Source organism: Crocuta crocuta, unplaced genomic scaffold (assembly GCF_008692635.1).
Source record: "Crocuta crocuta isolate KB4526 unplaced genomic scaffold, BGI_CrCroc_1.0 scaffold51, whole genome shotgun sequence".
NCBI classification, from domain to species: Eukaryota; Metazoa; Chordata; class Mammalia; order Carnivora; family Hyaenidae; genus Crocuta; species Crocuta crocuta.
The window spans coordinates 2,741,870-2,756,033 of NW_027527624.1; the positions used below are offsets into that span (position 1 = coordinate 2,741,870).

The 14,164-nt window shown below is 48.5% G+C and overlaps 1 protein-coding gene across 1 annotated transcript in view; it reads left to right on the forward strand.

Moving 5' to 3' along the window:
* The window catches only part of MYO10 (myosin X), a 236,355-nt gene extending 222,610 nt beyond the window's left edge, over positions 1 to 13,745 (forward strand). Inside the window, exons 33-41 of the mRNA XM_077772062.1 lie at positions 377 to 534; positions 2,783 to 2,906; positions 3,337 to 3,634; positions 4,383 to 4,590; positions 5,410 to 5,546; positions 7,063 to 7,183; positions 7,550 to 8,002; positions 10,258 to 10,449; positions 12,253 to 13,745. Of these exons, the coding sequence (XP_077628188.1) occupies positions 377 to 534; positions 2,783 to 2,906; positions 3,337 to 3,634; positions 4,383 to 4,590; positions 5,410 to 5,546; positions 7,063 to 7,183; positions 7,550 to 8,002; positions 10,258 to 10,449; positions 12,253 to 12,354 (1,793 nt within the window). The 3' untranslated portion in view covers positions 12,355 to 13,745. The remainder of the gene's footprint in view (positions 1 to 376; positions 535 to 2,782; positions 2,907 to 3,336; positions 3,635 to 4,382; positions 4,591 to 5,409; positions 5,547 to 7,062; positions 7,184 to 7,549; positions 8,003 to 10,257; positions 10,450 to 12,252) is intronic.
* The last annotated feature ends 419 nt before the right edge of the window (positions 13,746 to 14,164 follow it).

Below are 14,164 nucleotides of genomic sequence, written 5' to 3' on the forward strand. Positions count from 1 at the left end.
GAAAGGAAAAGAAACAGGAGGGGAGGAGGAACATCAGAAAGGGAGGGAGATGTTTTCTCTCTTGTCCAGAACCTGGGAAGTAGCTTCTGGTTTGTGCCCTGTGTTTCTTCCAGAGCAGATGTTACCCTTCATGTACTTGATCCTGGGTTTCTAATTTCCTCTCTCAGCTGTCTGCTTCTCGTGTGGGTAGGTGGGTGCCTTGCACAGGACAGGGCACATGTAGGAACTGAGGGACGATTTGTTGAATTAACTAATTTAAGAGGCTCCAGGGGAGAGGACACAGACTCTGAACGGGGCTGAGTTTCTGGCTTTCTGGGACTCTGGGGCCAGACCCTCCCCGCGGCGGCTGACGCCGATGGCGTGTGCTCCGCCACAGGCTATTGGAATGTCACCGTGTATGGACGCAAGCACTGCTACCGGCTCTACACCAAGCTGCTCAACGAGGCCACCCGGTGGTCCAGTGCCATTCAAAATGTGACGGACGCCAAGGCCCCGATCGACACTCCCACCCAGCAGCTGATTCAAGACATCAAGGTAAGGATTCAGGACAGGGTGGTCACCGATTCTCCCCCTCGGAACATCAAGACATTGGTCAAGCTCCATTTTTTATTGTGTAATCAGAACTGACTTATGGTTAGTTTTCTGTTGGAATGTCACTGCTTCTAGAAGTGTAAACTCGAGAGCTGAGCTGAAAGCTTTTACTAAAAATACTTTGCCTCTAGAGAGGTGTCATGTTGCTGCCAAGGCAAATGTAGGGTTGTGTTGTGTAGACGAGGAATGATGGTCTGTGGTTTGGGGGGTAGGACTCCATCACGGGGACGTGGAGGTGACCTGCTTGCTGTGCCACCAGTTCCCCTTCAGCCCTGGGTTGGGGACCTTCGAGGAGTAACACGATAATCCTACTTTAACTATACAGTTCGTAGACCACACAAGTGGATTCACAAACAGCTTGGATTGGTCTAGAAAACTTGGAACATTTATCAGGCACCTCCAAAGTCAACAGGAAGCATCCCAGTCTCGGGACCAACACTGACTTTGCTATTTTGTGTGTGCGTGTGCGTGTGTGTGTGTGTGTGTGTATGTATGCATGCGTGTGCGTGTGTGTGTGTGTGTGTATGTATGTATGTGTGTGTGTGAGCAGGGTAAGGGAAGAAGGGGAGAGAGAGAATCTTAAGCAGGCTCTATGCCCAGCTCAGAGCCTGCCTGACTCAGGGCTCGATCTCACCACCAGGAGATCATGACCTGAGCCGAAACCAAGAGTCAGATGCTTAACCAGCTGAGCCACCCAGGAGCCCCTGACCTTGTTCAATTTTCATTTCCTTTTTATAATGATAAAATTGCTCAGTTAAGTATACATTGAATGAATAATGAAATGGCAGCCATGCAGAAAGGTCACTCCACTCATTTTTCAGGAATGGAAACAGACACAGAATATTCTGATTGCGTTGTTCATGCAGCTGGTCAGTCCCCGGTGCAGAACCAGGTCAAGGGGATTCTTTTACTGGTGTTCCTCCAAGTTGTCCATCCGGGTAGGTTACAGTACAAAGGAACGAGCTGGAGAAGTGGCAGAAAAGATGCGAGAATGGTAGCAAGACTGGTGTTTACTCATCCACACCCGAGAAGATTCGCTATTCGCTAAGAGACCCAGGAGGCAAGCTCGGCCTTTGCAGAGGCGGGACAGGGTCTAAAGTCAGTAGTGTGTCACTTCCCACCAAGTTGGAGTCTGCCTCTCAGTTCCAAAGCACTGTGTTTTCTGGGAATTTGGAGCTGAGTTCGACCAAGCCAACTATTCTCCAAGTCTCTGTAAAGCTTTCCATGGAACCCAGGCTGCTAAATACCAGTTCCTTCATTTTTCACATTTAAAAAAATGTTTTTAAAGCTTTCTTTTGAGAAAGGAGTGAAGAAACACATCAGATGAACTTTGTTTTCAAAGCTATGACGTCTCTATTCTTATATTCTCTAATTTGACATTTGTCATTAAAAGAGTCATAGAATTTTCCAAATATGAAACAATGCATTTTTTTTTAAAAAAATAGGTTTTAAAAAATGAGGTTGTCCTAATTAAGTCCATACAAAATTTTTGCAACAGGGTATTTATTTTTCTGGCTCTCAATTGGGTGTTAACTAAAAAGGTTTCATAGTGGAAATTACCACACTAGAATGATTCACTACTGCCCCTCCAACTCTTCTGTTTATTTGACATTCTCAACAGAACTTTGCCTTTTTAGAATCCCAAATTAACATTTTAGGAGCATAAGTGCGTGATGAATTGCACTTATGGAGGAGGTCTCTTAAATTTCAAGAGAGAGACGGCAGACATATTGAAGAACAGTCTCACTGATAACATATTAATGTGTAACTTTTTGGTATAGAAAGAAATACAAGAGATCATTTAAAGAACAAAAACAATGTAGTTTTATAAGAATGATGGATAAGAATATATGCTTTGGCTACATGATTGGTGGCTAAATAACAAAAGAACTTTAATTTTCTGAAGCATATGTAATCTCCAGTGGAAAAAAAATTTTTTTTATAATGTGGGAAAATATATACACCTGTGAGAAAATGTGTGTTTGTGATTTGCAGACGCAGATTGCGTCTTGAAATTCGTGCTTGAAATTTCCAATGCTAGGTCCTCACCACTGTCCCGAGGCCCACGGATGCTTTGGACTCTGGGACGTGCTCACGTGTGGGAGAGCACAGATGCTGTCGTTCTTTCACGCACGTGAGTGTTGTGCCGGCAGGCAGGCTGGCCGGCCTCACCGGGTCCTCTGTCTTCCAGGAGAACTGCCTCAACTCGGATGTGGTGGAGCAGATCTACAAGCGGAACCCTATTCTCCGTCACACACACCACCCCCTGCACTCCCCGCTCCTGCCCCTGCCCTACGGGGACATCAGCCTCAACTGTGAGTCTCCCACAGCCCTGCCGTGCTCCCCAGTAGCTAACTCTGCCGCTCTGTCCAGTTAGCATCTGTCGTCTGTGCGGAGAAGAGGACAATTTTCAAGGGAGTCGAAATGCCAGCCCTGCCTGTGAACTCAGGGTTGCCTTAATCTACTAGAGAACCGGATCCTAGGAGACTCATGTCACAAATAGGCAATCTGTTTGGCAACAGACCCACTTCTGGGCGGGTGTTTTGTAGAGTAAAAGAGTTGAATTGTGTACCAAAAGGGCATAACTTGCCCACCTCCGTGTTCGCCTGATTCAGACGTTCAGGGAACATGGCGAGCCCTTCGTGGTGAAGCCAGTGTCTGTCCCCGTCCCTTCCCCTCATGCGATGCTCAGATCGTACCTTGGCCAAAGCGTCCGTGTGACTTGTGTGTGTGTCCTCCTCCTAGTGCTCAAAGACAAAGGCTACACAACCCTTCAGGACGAAGCCATCAAGATCTTCAATTCCCTCCAGCAGCTGGAGTCCATGTCCGACCCCATTCCCATCATCCAGGGCATCCTGCAGACCGGCCATGACCTCCGCCCTCTGCGCGACGAGCTGTACTGCCAGCTCATCAAACAGACCAACAAGGTGCCCCATCCGGGCAGCGTGGGCAACCTGTGCAGCTGGCAGATCCTGACGTGCCTGAGCTGCACCTTCCTGCCGAGCCGGGGCATCCTCAAGTACTTGCGGTTCCACCTGAGGAGGTAGGGGTGCACGCCGGGGTGCGACGGGTCAGAGCTCGCGTGAGGAGAGCGGGAAGCAGAGGGCACCTGGCGTGCTCGGGGACCGCTGGGTCAGACGCTGCGTCCCTTGAGCGGGCTGACACGGCGTAGGCTTCCTCCCCTCCAGGCCAGGCCACGCAAGGCTGTCTTGGGGACCCGGTCACTTTCACTGTAGTGTCCTCGTGTGGATGAGGCTGAATACATTAAAAATTTTTTTAATGTTTATTTTTGAGAGCATGAACAGGGGAGGTGTGGGGAGAGAGGGGGACAGAGCCGAACCAGGCTCCACATTGACAGCAGAGTGCCTGATGTGGGGCTCGAACTCACGAACCGTGGGATCACACCCCAGGCCAAAGTCAGACGCTCAACCACCCAGGCGCCCCAGACATCAGATACATTTAATTACCGCTACCTGTATAAATGGAGGGGGGAAGGCTTGGATATTTTTGTCCAGATCAAACAGAAACATTCTGATGCAGACTCTGATACAAACTGTGGAAAAACGATTTTCACACAACCGTATGAGACATGAGGCGAGCTGGCAGCAAAAGCTTTGGGATTTGTTTTTGTTTCTTTCTGCTTTGAAACAAAACCTGCACGGGACAAATGAGGCCCCAACCGGGCCGTGGCCGGCATTTGCTCGGTGCACCCCCGGGGGCCCACTCGCGCCCTGGCGTGCGGCGTGCCAGCCGCCATCTAGGAAATTAACAGCAAAGTGCTTGTCTCCTAGGATACGGGAACAGTTTCCAGGAACCGAGATGGAAAAATACTCCCTCTTTATCTATGACTCTCTCAAGAAAACCAAAAGCAGGGAGTTCGTGCCTTCCCGGGATGAAATAGAAGCGCTGGTCCACAGGCAGGAGATGACGTCCACAGTGTACTGCCACGGCGGGGGCTCCTGCAAGATCACCATCAACTCCCACACCACGGCCGGGGAGGTGAGGCAGAGCCCCTCCTCCACGGGCCTGGTTCCATTCCTCGCTGCCAACGTGCAGAAGTCAGGAGGGTTGAGCAGTTAGGGCGGCCACCGTGCCGTTGTGCTTGTGTAGTGCAGCTCGGTACACGGGGTGTAACCTCCAACCAAGCCCACGTACAATGAGGTAAAAATAGGCATCAACGATGAGTAGAAATACAAACATTAAGCTGGCGCCAAAATTTCTGAGCCGTAATCCTGCTGATGTGCGAAGCAGTTGAGTGTAGAGGGGAGAGGGCATGCCTGACTCACGTGTGCCCGTCCTGACGTGGATTCATTGTAGCATCTCTGCAATAAGTTGTCTGTTTGCCAAACAGAAATCTACCATGATGGGTCAGATGAGAGCGTATTTTTTTTTTCTTTTTTAAAATTTAGTATTATAAAACCAATTGGCTAAAAGGAGTAGGGTAGTAAAACCCAGAAAAGCTTCTGGTGTGGAAAGAAGAAACACGAGAGGAAACCCTTGTTTCCTGGCAGTTGATGGATGAAAAGGCTTCCGTTCTCATGCACTTTTCCTACGAGTCCGGGTCTGCAAGGAATCTGCCCGCCATCTGTCTCTAGCAGTGGGCAAAATACCCTGTGTTCCTTTATTACAAGGACAAGAGAAATCCGATTTCTAGAGAATAATGGAAAAACAGCACCTTTGAAATTCTGAGTGACTGCACAGGACAGTTGTAGGGGGCTGCTTGGACCGTGGCTTGCCGGGAGCTCCCTCGGGGTTCGGGTGAAGGCACATTCTAGAACCACGTGCCGGAAGCTGAAGCCCTCGGAACATGTCTTGCAGGTGGTGGAGAAGCTGATCAGGGGCCTGGCCATGGAGGACAGCAGGAACATGTTTGCCCTGTTCGAGTACAATGGAATCGTGGAGAAAGCCATCGAAAGCCGGACCATCGTAGCTGATGTGTTAGCAAAGTTTGAGAAGTGAGTTCCTTCTCCCCGAAGTGCTAGCCGAGTGGAATCAAAGAAATGAAGGGCATGAGTTGAGGATTTGTGTTGAGGATTTGAATTTCTATTCCATTTTCAGCGTCAGTGTGCCTTGGAGTTCTTTTTCTTTCTCTTGTGCCGAAACATGTTCAATTTTCCACATCTCTCTGCTGCCTGTTTTCCTTTTTGTAAATGTTTAGAGGGAGAGAATCCCAAGCAGGCTCTGCGCTCTTAGCACAGAGCTTGACATGGGGCTCAGTCCCACAAACTGGGAAATCACGACCTAAGCCAAAATTAAGAATCAGACGTTTAACTGACCGAGCCACCTGGCACCCCTGTTTTTCTTGATTTCTAGATAAAGCCACTGTCTAAAATAAGATTGTTCCTTTACCCCATTGTCTCAGGTCCCTGCTGTACTCATTATCTTGGAATCTCTTGATTCTAAGCTTTTCACTTGTCATTAGCTTTGAAACTGGGCTAACAGACACAAGCAAACTCATAAACTGTTCAAAATGGATTTTATCTATTAGATGTACAGTATTTCGTCTATGACTTCCCTATCCCCTAAGTAGTACAAAAGAGAATCCTGTTCAGTGTTTTTTTAATGTTTATTTTTGAGAGAGACAGAGTGCGAGCAGAAGAGGGGCAGAGAGAGGGACACACACACACAGAATCTGAAGCAGACTCTCTGCTATCAGCATGACAGCCTGACATGGGGCTCGATCCCATGAACCCTGAGATCATGACCTGAGCCAAAATCGAGTCAGACGCTAACTGACTAAACCACCCAGGCACACCAGATATTCCTGTTCAACTTAAACACGATATTCATGTCGATTTTCATAAATATTGTAGTCTATTTGAGGATTAGTAAAAGGAATGAAGATATATGTATACATACATATATATAGTACATACATATATATATAATATATATATATAATACATACATATATATATATAGCCTTTGTTTCTTTTCTTTCTATGGATTCTGCATAATAAGGTTTAGTCAGTACTGATTTGACTGGGGGACTCAGAAAATACTTGTTAGCACAGTTTAAAGTCTGTTGTCTTTTTTTAATGTTTTATTTATTTCTGAGAGAGAGAGACAGCGTGAGCAGGGGAGGCTCAGAGAGAGAGGGAGACACAGAATCCAAAACAGGCCCCAGGCTCTGAGCTGGCTGTCAGCACAGAGCCCGACAGGGGGCTCGAACCCATGAACTGCGAGATCGTGACCTGAGCTGGAGTCTAATGCTTAACCAGCTGAGCTACCCAAGCGCCCCTGTCTGTTTGTTGTCTTGAAGTGAGACCAGAATGAAAGCATGATGTTTCACCTCTGGCTAAATAACATGAGAGACTCTGGAAATCAGCCTAGCTCTTGTTCTGTTTTCTCTGCCTCCACCCGCATTCCCACCCACAGTATTACCTGAGCACGGACAGAATGTCTGCGTCCTTGGGACGCGCCGTCTGAAGTCCGCTCCTTCTGCTTTCTGAATGTCTCTTGTGTCCACAGGCTGGCTGCCACGGCAGAGGTGGGGGACCAGCCCTGGAAATTCTACTTCAAACTCTACTGCTTCCTGGACACAGACAACGTGCCAGAAGACAGTGTGGAATTCGCATTTATGTTTGAACAGGTAGAAGGGACTTCCAGAAACGAATTCCTCCACTGGGGAACAGGGATAAAACCTGTTCATTCTGCCACTAGGTTAGCGGGTGGGTGTAGCAATGCGTTTTCCAGCATGCACGGAGGCAGCTGCTCCTTGACGTCGCTCTAGAATGAAACTACTACATGTTGTATTTGAACTCCTGCGCCTGTTTTAGTTGTCGGGGGGGGGAGACATTCAGGGATTAAAAACGGGTTCGATGCTGTCTGTGCTAGGGAGAAATTTAAAGCAGCGGAAGGGGGTGAGGGTACAGTTTTCAGGGGAGGCGACACGGGAGGGAAATCCTGACGGATTTAGGGTCATGGACCCCTGACGCTACCTCCTGCCTCCTTTCAGGCGCACGAAGCCGTCATCCGCGGCCACTACCCGGCCCCCGAAGAGAACCTCCAGGTTCTCGCGGCCCTGCGGCTGCAGTACCTGCAGGGGGATTACTCGCTGCACGCCTCCGTGCCGCCCCTCGAGGACGTGTACTCCCTGCAGAGGCTGAAGGCCCGCATCAGCCAGTCGACCAAAAGCTTCACCCCGTGTGAGCGGCTGGAGAAGAGGCGGACGAGCTTCCTGGAGGGGACGCTGAGGCGGAGCTTCCGGACGGGGTCTGTCGTCCGGCAGAAGGTCGAGGAAGAGCAGATGCTGGACATGTGGATCAAGGAGGAAGTCTCCTCGGCTCGGGCCAGCATCATTGACAAATGGAAGAAGTTGCAGGGAATGGGCCAGGAGCAGGCCATGGCCAAGTACATGGCCTTGATCAAGGAGTGGCCAGGCTATGGGTCGACGCTCTTTGACGTGGAGGTGAGGACTGTTGCTTCTCAGATTGACCGGCCTAAGAGCGCACTTCAGTGTGGCCTTGGCCTATTACTTAGGCTGGATGGAGCCTTTGGTCTCTCACCCCCTGTGTTAGAGGCCCCCCCACCGTGCTTTACCATTAACACACCCTCCTGTCCACCAAAAGATTTGGTAGTAAGTGCTTTCAGAGTATTAGAAGTGAATGGAAAATTAAGATGTCACCTGTTCTTAAATAACTTTTTTTTTTAACGTTTATTTTGAAAGAAAGAAAGAACACTTGTGGGGGGGGTGCAGAGAGAGAGAGCAAACCCCAAGCTGTCTCTCTGCTGCCAGCACAGAGCCCAGTACTGGGCTCAATCTCCACAAACCATGAGGTCATGACCTGAGTCTAAATCGAGAGTCAGATGCTTAACCAACTGAGCCACCCAGGAGTCCCTCTCTTCTTTATTATGGAAGCTCTAGATAGATTGGTAGTAAAAATCATTTTTTTTAGAATTATGTACATATAATTAGAAATTTTGGATACAGTCGACCCTTGAACAACATTGGGGTTGGGGCGTTGACCCCCAGGCAGTTGAAAATACACATAATTTTTGATTCCCTAAAAGCATAACTGCTAATATCCTGCATCAAAAACCTTACCAGTAACATAAACAGTCGATTAAGACATATTATGCATGTTATGTGTATTATGTACTGTATTCTTACAGTAAAGAGAGAGAAAAAAATATTATTGAACAAATCATAAGAGGGTACATTTATAGTCCTGTACTGTTAAAACAAAATCCGCATATCAGCAGACCCTCGCAGTTCAAACCTGTGTTGTTAAAAGGTCAACTATACTTGGATTTTACATTTGTTTTTTCCCCCATCACTGTCTGTTTCAGTGGAAGAATTTATGTCACATTTGGAATTTTGCTATTAGCATTAATCCGTACTGATTCATACCTTTTTTTTTTTTTTTTTAAAAGAAGACCATTTATTAAAAGAAAATCTTAACCAGTGGTTTAGATCAAGGCTTGGCAGTCTTTGGGCCAAATCCTCTCTGCCTTCTTTTATGATGTTTTATTGGAACAGTAATATTCCATCCTTTCTCTTCTCTGGCTGCTTTCACACTAAAATGGTGGCATTGAGTAGTAGCTATGACAGAGACTACGTGGCCCACAAAACCCAAATTATTTACTCCCTGTCCCTTAACAGGTAACTTCACCAGCCCCTGGTGTATATAAGCTTTCATTTTTCTTTCAGCATGTTTGGTATCTGAAGACTTTTAAATGAGGCTTTATCAAGATCTACTTATTATCTCTTCCTAGATCCCTCTCATGGCTTTTCACTGGATTCTATCTTTGGCTTAGTTGTTAGGGTTGTTTTTAGGTATAAATCAGATGCTTTGTACAGCACCTCCTCTTCTTGGTGTCACTAATGTATATTACTGCCATTTGTTTTTTCGTTTTTTAATTTTTTATGTTTATTTTTTAGAGAGAGAGAGAGACACAGTGTGAGTGGGGAGGGGCAGACAGAGGAAGACACAGAATCTGAAGCAGGCTCCAGGCTCTGAGCTGTCAGCACAGAGCCTGACATGGGCTCGAACTCACAAACCATGAGATCATGACCTGAGCCAAAGTCAGATACTTAACTGACTGAGCCACCTAGGTGCCCTCTATCCCTCCCATTTGCACTGGGTCCCCTCAGCCCCATGTTCTCATCCCTACGTCAGGGCTCTTGTTTTCCAACACCAGTCCATGCAGGGAAGCCTGTTACCAAACAAGGGATATTCCTGTTACCGCTCTGCACACAGGAGGTCACTGCTGCCCCCTGTCAAGAATCCTGTTTTTCAAGAGGAGCCAAAACTGCTAGGCATAGAATGATTTGGAGAATTTTTCCCCTGATCCCAGATTTTGTATTTGAAGAATAATTATCTGGAAAAGGATCGGAGGAAGTGCTAGAGCTAGGAGACTGGCTCAGGCTGGGTTTGCCGGGGAGTTCCAGCCCCCTCCGACAGCTAATCCAGTGAGGAGGAGAGTGATGGTGCCCATGGGTGGAGTCAAAGCACAATATTCGCATTCACTGATTAAGTTTTCCCGACGCACAGGATGGGTCACCCGTCAGAAATCAACCAGGACAGCGGAGGAGATGCCGCATCTCCTCATTCAGTTCCCTTGGGCACAAACACGCCTTGGATGCGGCTAGTGTCCTGCATAGGGCACTTGGCTCCGCCTCTCGGGTTCCTAATTGCTTTGTGATCTGACTCGTGCCCGCAGTGCAAGGAAGGCGGCTTCCCCCAGGACCTCTGGTTGGGTGTCAGCGCGGATGCCGTCTCTGTGTACAAGCGTGGGGAGGGAAGGCCGTTAGAGGTCTTCCAGTACGAGCACATCCTCTCTTTCGGGGCGCCGCTGGCAAACACCTACAAGATCGTGGTTGACGAGAGGGAGCTGCTCTTTGAAACCAGTGAGGTAAGAGGCGAACCGAGGAAATCGTGTGTGGTCTTGACAAAACAGAACAGTGACACCCCATCTCCTGGGGCCTTTGAGTACTTTTGTTTTGCTGTAAAACCTACGAAAATACAGCATGGCGGTCCCTCCCCAGCTGCAGGGTCCTCGAGGGCCAAAACGCAATCTCAGGTTTCTTCTGTGTTTGCTGCAGAGAAGTTTGGTTTCGTTTTGTCAGCGGGTCTTACCTGTAGAGGAAAGGGGAAGGGAGGGATATAGATGTCCGAAACCTACATAGTTTGGCACTAGAGCCTTATGCCAATCAGCGGATGATTAGGGCAGAGATTCCCAGCTGGCGGGAGCCAGGGGCACGACCACCCTGGGCGTAGCTAATTCTGGTTCACAGAGTCACCGAAAAAAGCCTTTAAATGTGTATGTCATCTGCTCTAAAGCTTAAAACGTAATCATCACAATAAATCCAGAAGTCTAGTAAGGGCTCTGCTTAGGGAACTGCTAGCGAGCAAGGCAGAAAACAGACCTGAATGGCCGGCTTCCGGTTCGGCTGCTGGTGTGAAGTAACGGAGTGGAGGCCAGGGGGCGCCCTCCGAGCTGGGGGCTGCGGCCACACCAGGGCTGTGGTGCAAGAGGCAGAGGAGGCTGACGGGAGGCGAGCCGTGCGCCGGAGGAGAGGGTCCCAGGCACCTGGCTGCCAGCTTTGGTGGACTCCAGGGGACAAGTGGGAGCCGCTGTGGAGGTCTCTGATGGCACTGATGGAGTGACTGTGATCTAACCAACTGGCTTGGGTGGGGCTGGGAGGGACTAAAAGGGAGGACCTGGAAGGAGGTGGAGATGCCTGCAGAGGGATGCGGGCCAGCAGAGAAGGGACAGGCGCCAGGGGTGGCGGTGACTGCATCATGGGAAAGAGCTAATACGCAGTCGCAGCCGGCACCCGTGGCTTGTCCGTGGGCCTTCGAGCCTCTTTCTGTTCTGCAGCCGCATCATGAGGAGCTGACCACAGTGCACTGTTTACAAGCTGTGATTGTGGGCTCTGTCATTTACCAGCATTAAAAAAAAATTTTGTTTAATGTTTTATTTATTTGAAAGAGAGAGAGAGAGAGACAGCGTGAGCAGGGGAGGGTCAGAGAGAGAGGGACACACAGAATCTGAAACAGGCTGCAGGCTCTGAGCTGTCAGTACAGAGCCCGACGCGGGGCTCGAACCCCCGAACCGTGAGATCATGACCTAAGCTGAAGTTGGACACTTACCTGACTGAGCCACCCAGGGGCCCCAACCAGCATTTTTTTTTTTAATGTTTGAGAGAGATCATGAACAGGGGAGGGGCAGAGAGAGGAGGAGGAGACTCCCAAGCAGGCTCCACACTGACAGAGCCTCATGTGGGACTCGAACTCCTGAACCATGAGATCATGACCTGAGTCGAAACCGAGTCCGACACTTAACCAACCGAGCCACCCAGGGGCCCCTCATTTACCGTCATTGTAAGTGGGGACAGTGATCCCAGCCCAGACAATACCCACAGACTTTAGTGTCCTCGGGTGGGTTTTTCTCTAATGTATAAAATGGGACAACCGGACACCAGGCCACATTGTCATTTTTGTGCGAAAGCGCCACCATGTGGTGTGCACTGTTTTCACAGAAGCCGCCATTCCCCTTCCCACCGCCCAGGGGCAGGTGAAAAGTAGCTGAGCTCTCGGCCTCCTACAGAACTGGAGGCCGGCGGGGGAGAGGGGCCCCCCCCCAGCCGAGACTGACCGTGTGTGTGTGTGTGTGTGTGTGTGTTCGTGTTCGTGTTCTGCTTCCCCTGGGCAGGTGGTGGACGTGGCCAAGCTCATGAAAGCCTACATCAGCATGATCGTGAAGAAACGCTACAGCGCATCGCGTTCCGTGAGCAGCCAGGGGAGCTCCAGGTGAAGGCGGGAGGGACTCAGCGCGTCTTCAGCACCCCGACTGGCCGCCCCCTGGCCTCGGCCTGCGAGGGCAGAGCTGCCTCCGCTTCCCGGAAGCCCCTCGTCTGAGGGAGGCGTCTCCCAGGGCCCTCACGCCCTGTCGACTTCCACAACCCTGTTATTAGGCTGTCAGCCTTAACAGTCCACCCAGTTTCGAAAGCTTTACTACTCCTAGATGACACCTGCCTTAAAACAGAGAGGAAAAAAGCCCCCACGCTGCCACCAAAGCAGCCAGAAGTGCCTTAATGTGTGGAACCAACGCTCATTGACCTTAACTGTGCTACTGAAGGGAGATGCCCCCCCCGCCCGTTTGGGAGGAGACTTACAGAAATTGGTGGGGGGTGTTCGTAATTCTGCACTAACCGCCCAGCCTGATTTCCCTACTCGGAGGGAAGGTGAGGGGGTCGGGAGGGGGGACAGAGGGAGCACAAGGGGACAGGAAATTTTAGTTGGAGTGCTGCTGGCAGCCTTCCTCATGGACGTATATTAACTTTTTTTTTTTTAATTTCATCTTTCAAGTCTGTGTGCTTGCCTGTGTGTGCATTGTGTTCCTAAACCCATCACTTTAATCACTGTCTCACTAGCATTAAAAGCAAAGGGAAGAAGGATGTGCAATGGTGTAAACAAACTGTCTGTATATTTTAATAGTTCAGAGTTCTAGCCTTCGGTCGTTACTTGATAAGGTGGTTTTATTAACACACCAGAATCCTGGAACATCAGAATCCTGGATTTTCCGGTCTTTGCTGTCTTTCAAAAACCGCATTTTTGACTCCATTCTGTTTTACATGTAGCACAAGTCTGCGCTCTGTGTCTGCTGTATTATGAACAGATATGCAGCCTATACGAATAATTGTATTTATAAACCACTCTGCAGCAGCTGGCCCCAGGGCTGTTTCTAGAACTATATGAAGTCATTTTTGGAGTCTTTAGTACCTAAAAAGATTTAAGTTAAAATTAAAGTTTCTTTGAAGGTTGGGCTAGATCACTCCGGGTCGATCGCCGAATAACCACGACGGGCATGACAGGAAGAAGCTGTTATCCCCAAAGGGTGTAATGCATGAGCGACTCTTCAAAGGACCCTGACAGTATAAATGCCGAGGCTTTAATATAATACATCTTATCCCAAGTTTATAATGAGACTCTGACCTGGTGCCTGTAAATAAATCAGTGTTTATGACCAGAAGAAAAATAATCTGGTCTTGGACTTTTATTTTTATATAGAAAAGTTGTAAAGACTTAGGCCAACTAAGTCTACCCACAAAGAAAAAAAAAAGCCTTATTCCCTCCAGGACAGCCATGCGAAATCATTGTCTGTTGGCTCAAAGAAAGTCTGACAATAAAAGATATTAGCTCTCATGCATTGTGTTTTCTTTATCAGGGTGACTTGAAATACATTATGGGGTTTCGGTTTGCTTTTTTTCCTTTTTTCTTGAGTCCAGGTTAGTTAACATATAGTGTAATAATGGTTTCACTAGTAGAATTCAGTGCTTTGTGATTTACATAGATCACCCAGTGCTCATCCCAGTAAGGGCCCTCCTTAGCCCTTAAAATCATCACTGATTTTACCCCATCCCCCGACCCACCTCCCCTCCAGCAACCCTCAGTTTGTTCTCTGTATTTCAGAGTCTTATGGTTTGCCTCCCTGTTTTTAATCTTTTCTTTCCTTTCCCCTAAGGTTCATCTGTTTTGGTTCTTAAATTCCACAAGTGAAATCCTGTATTTTTCTGACTCATTTTGCTTAGCATAATATACTCTAGTTCCATCCATGTTGTTGC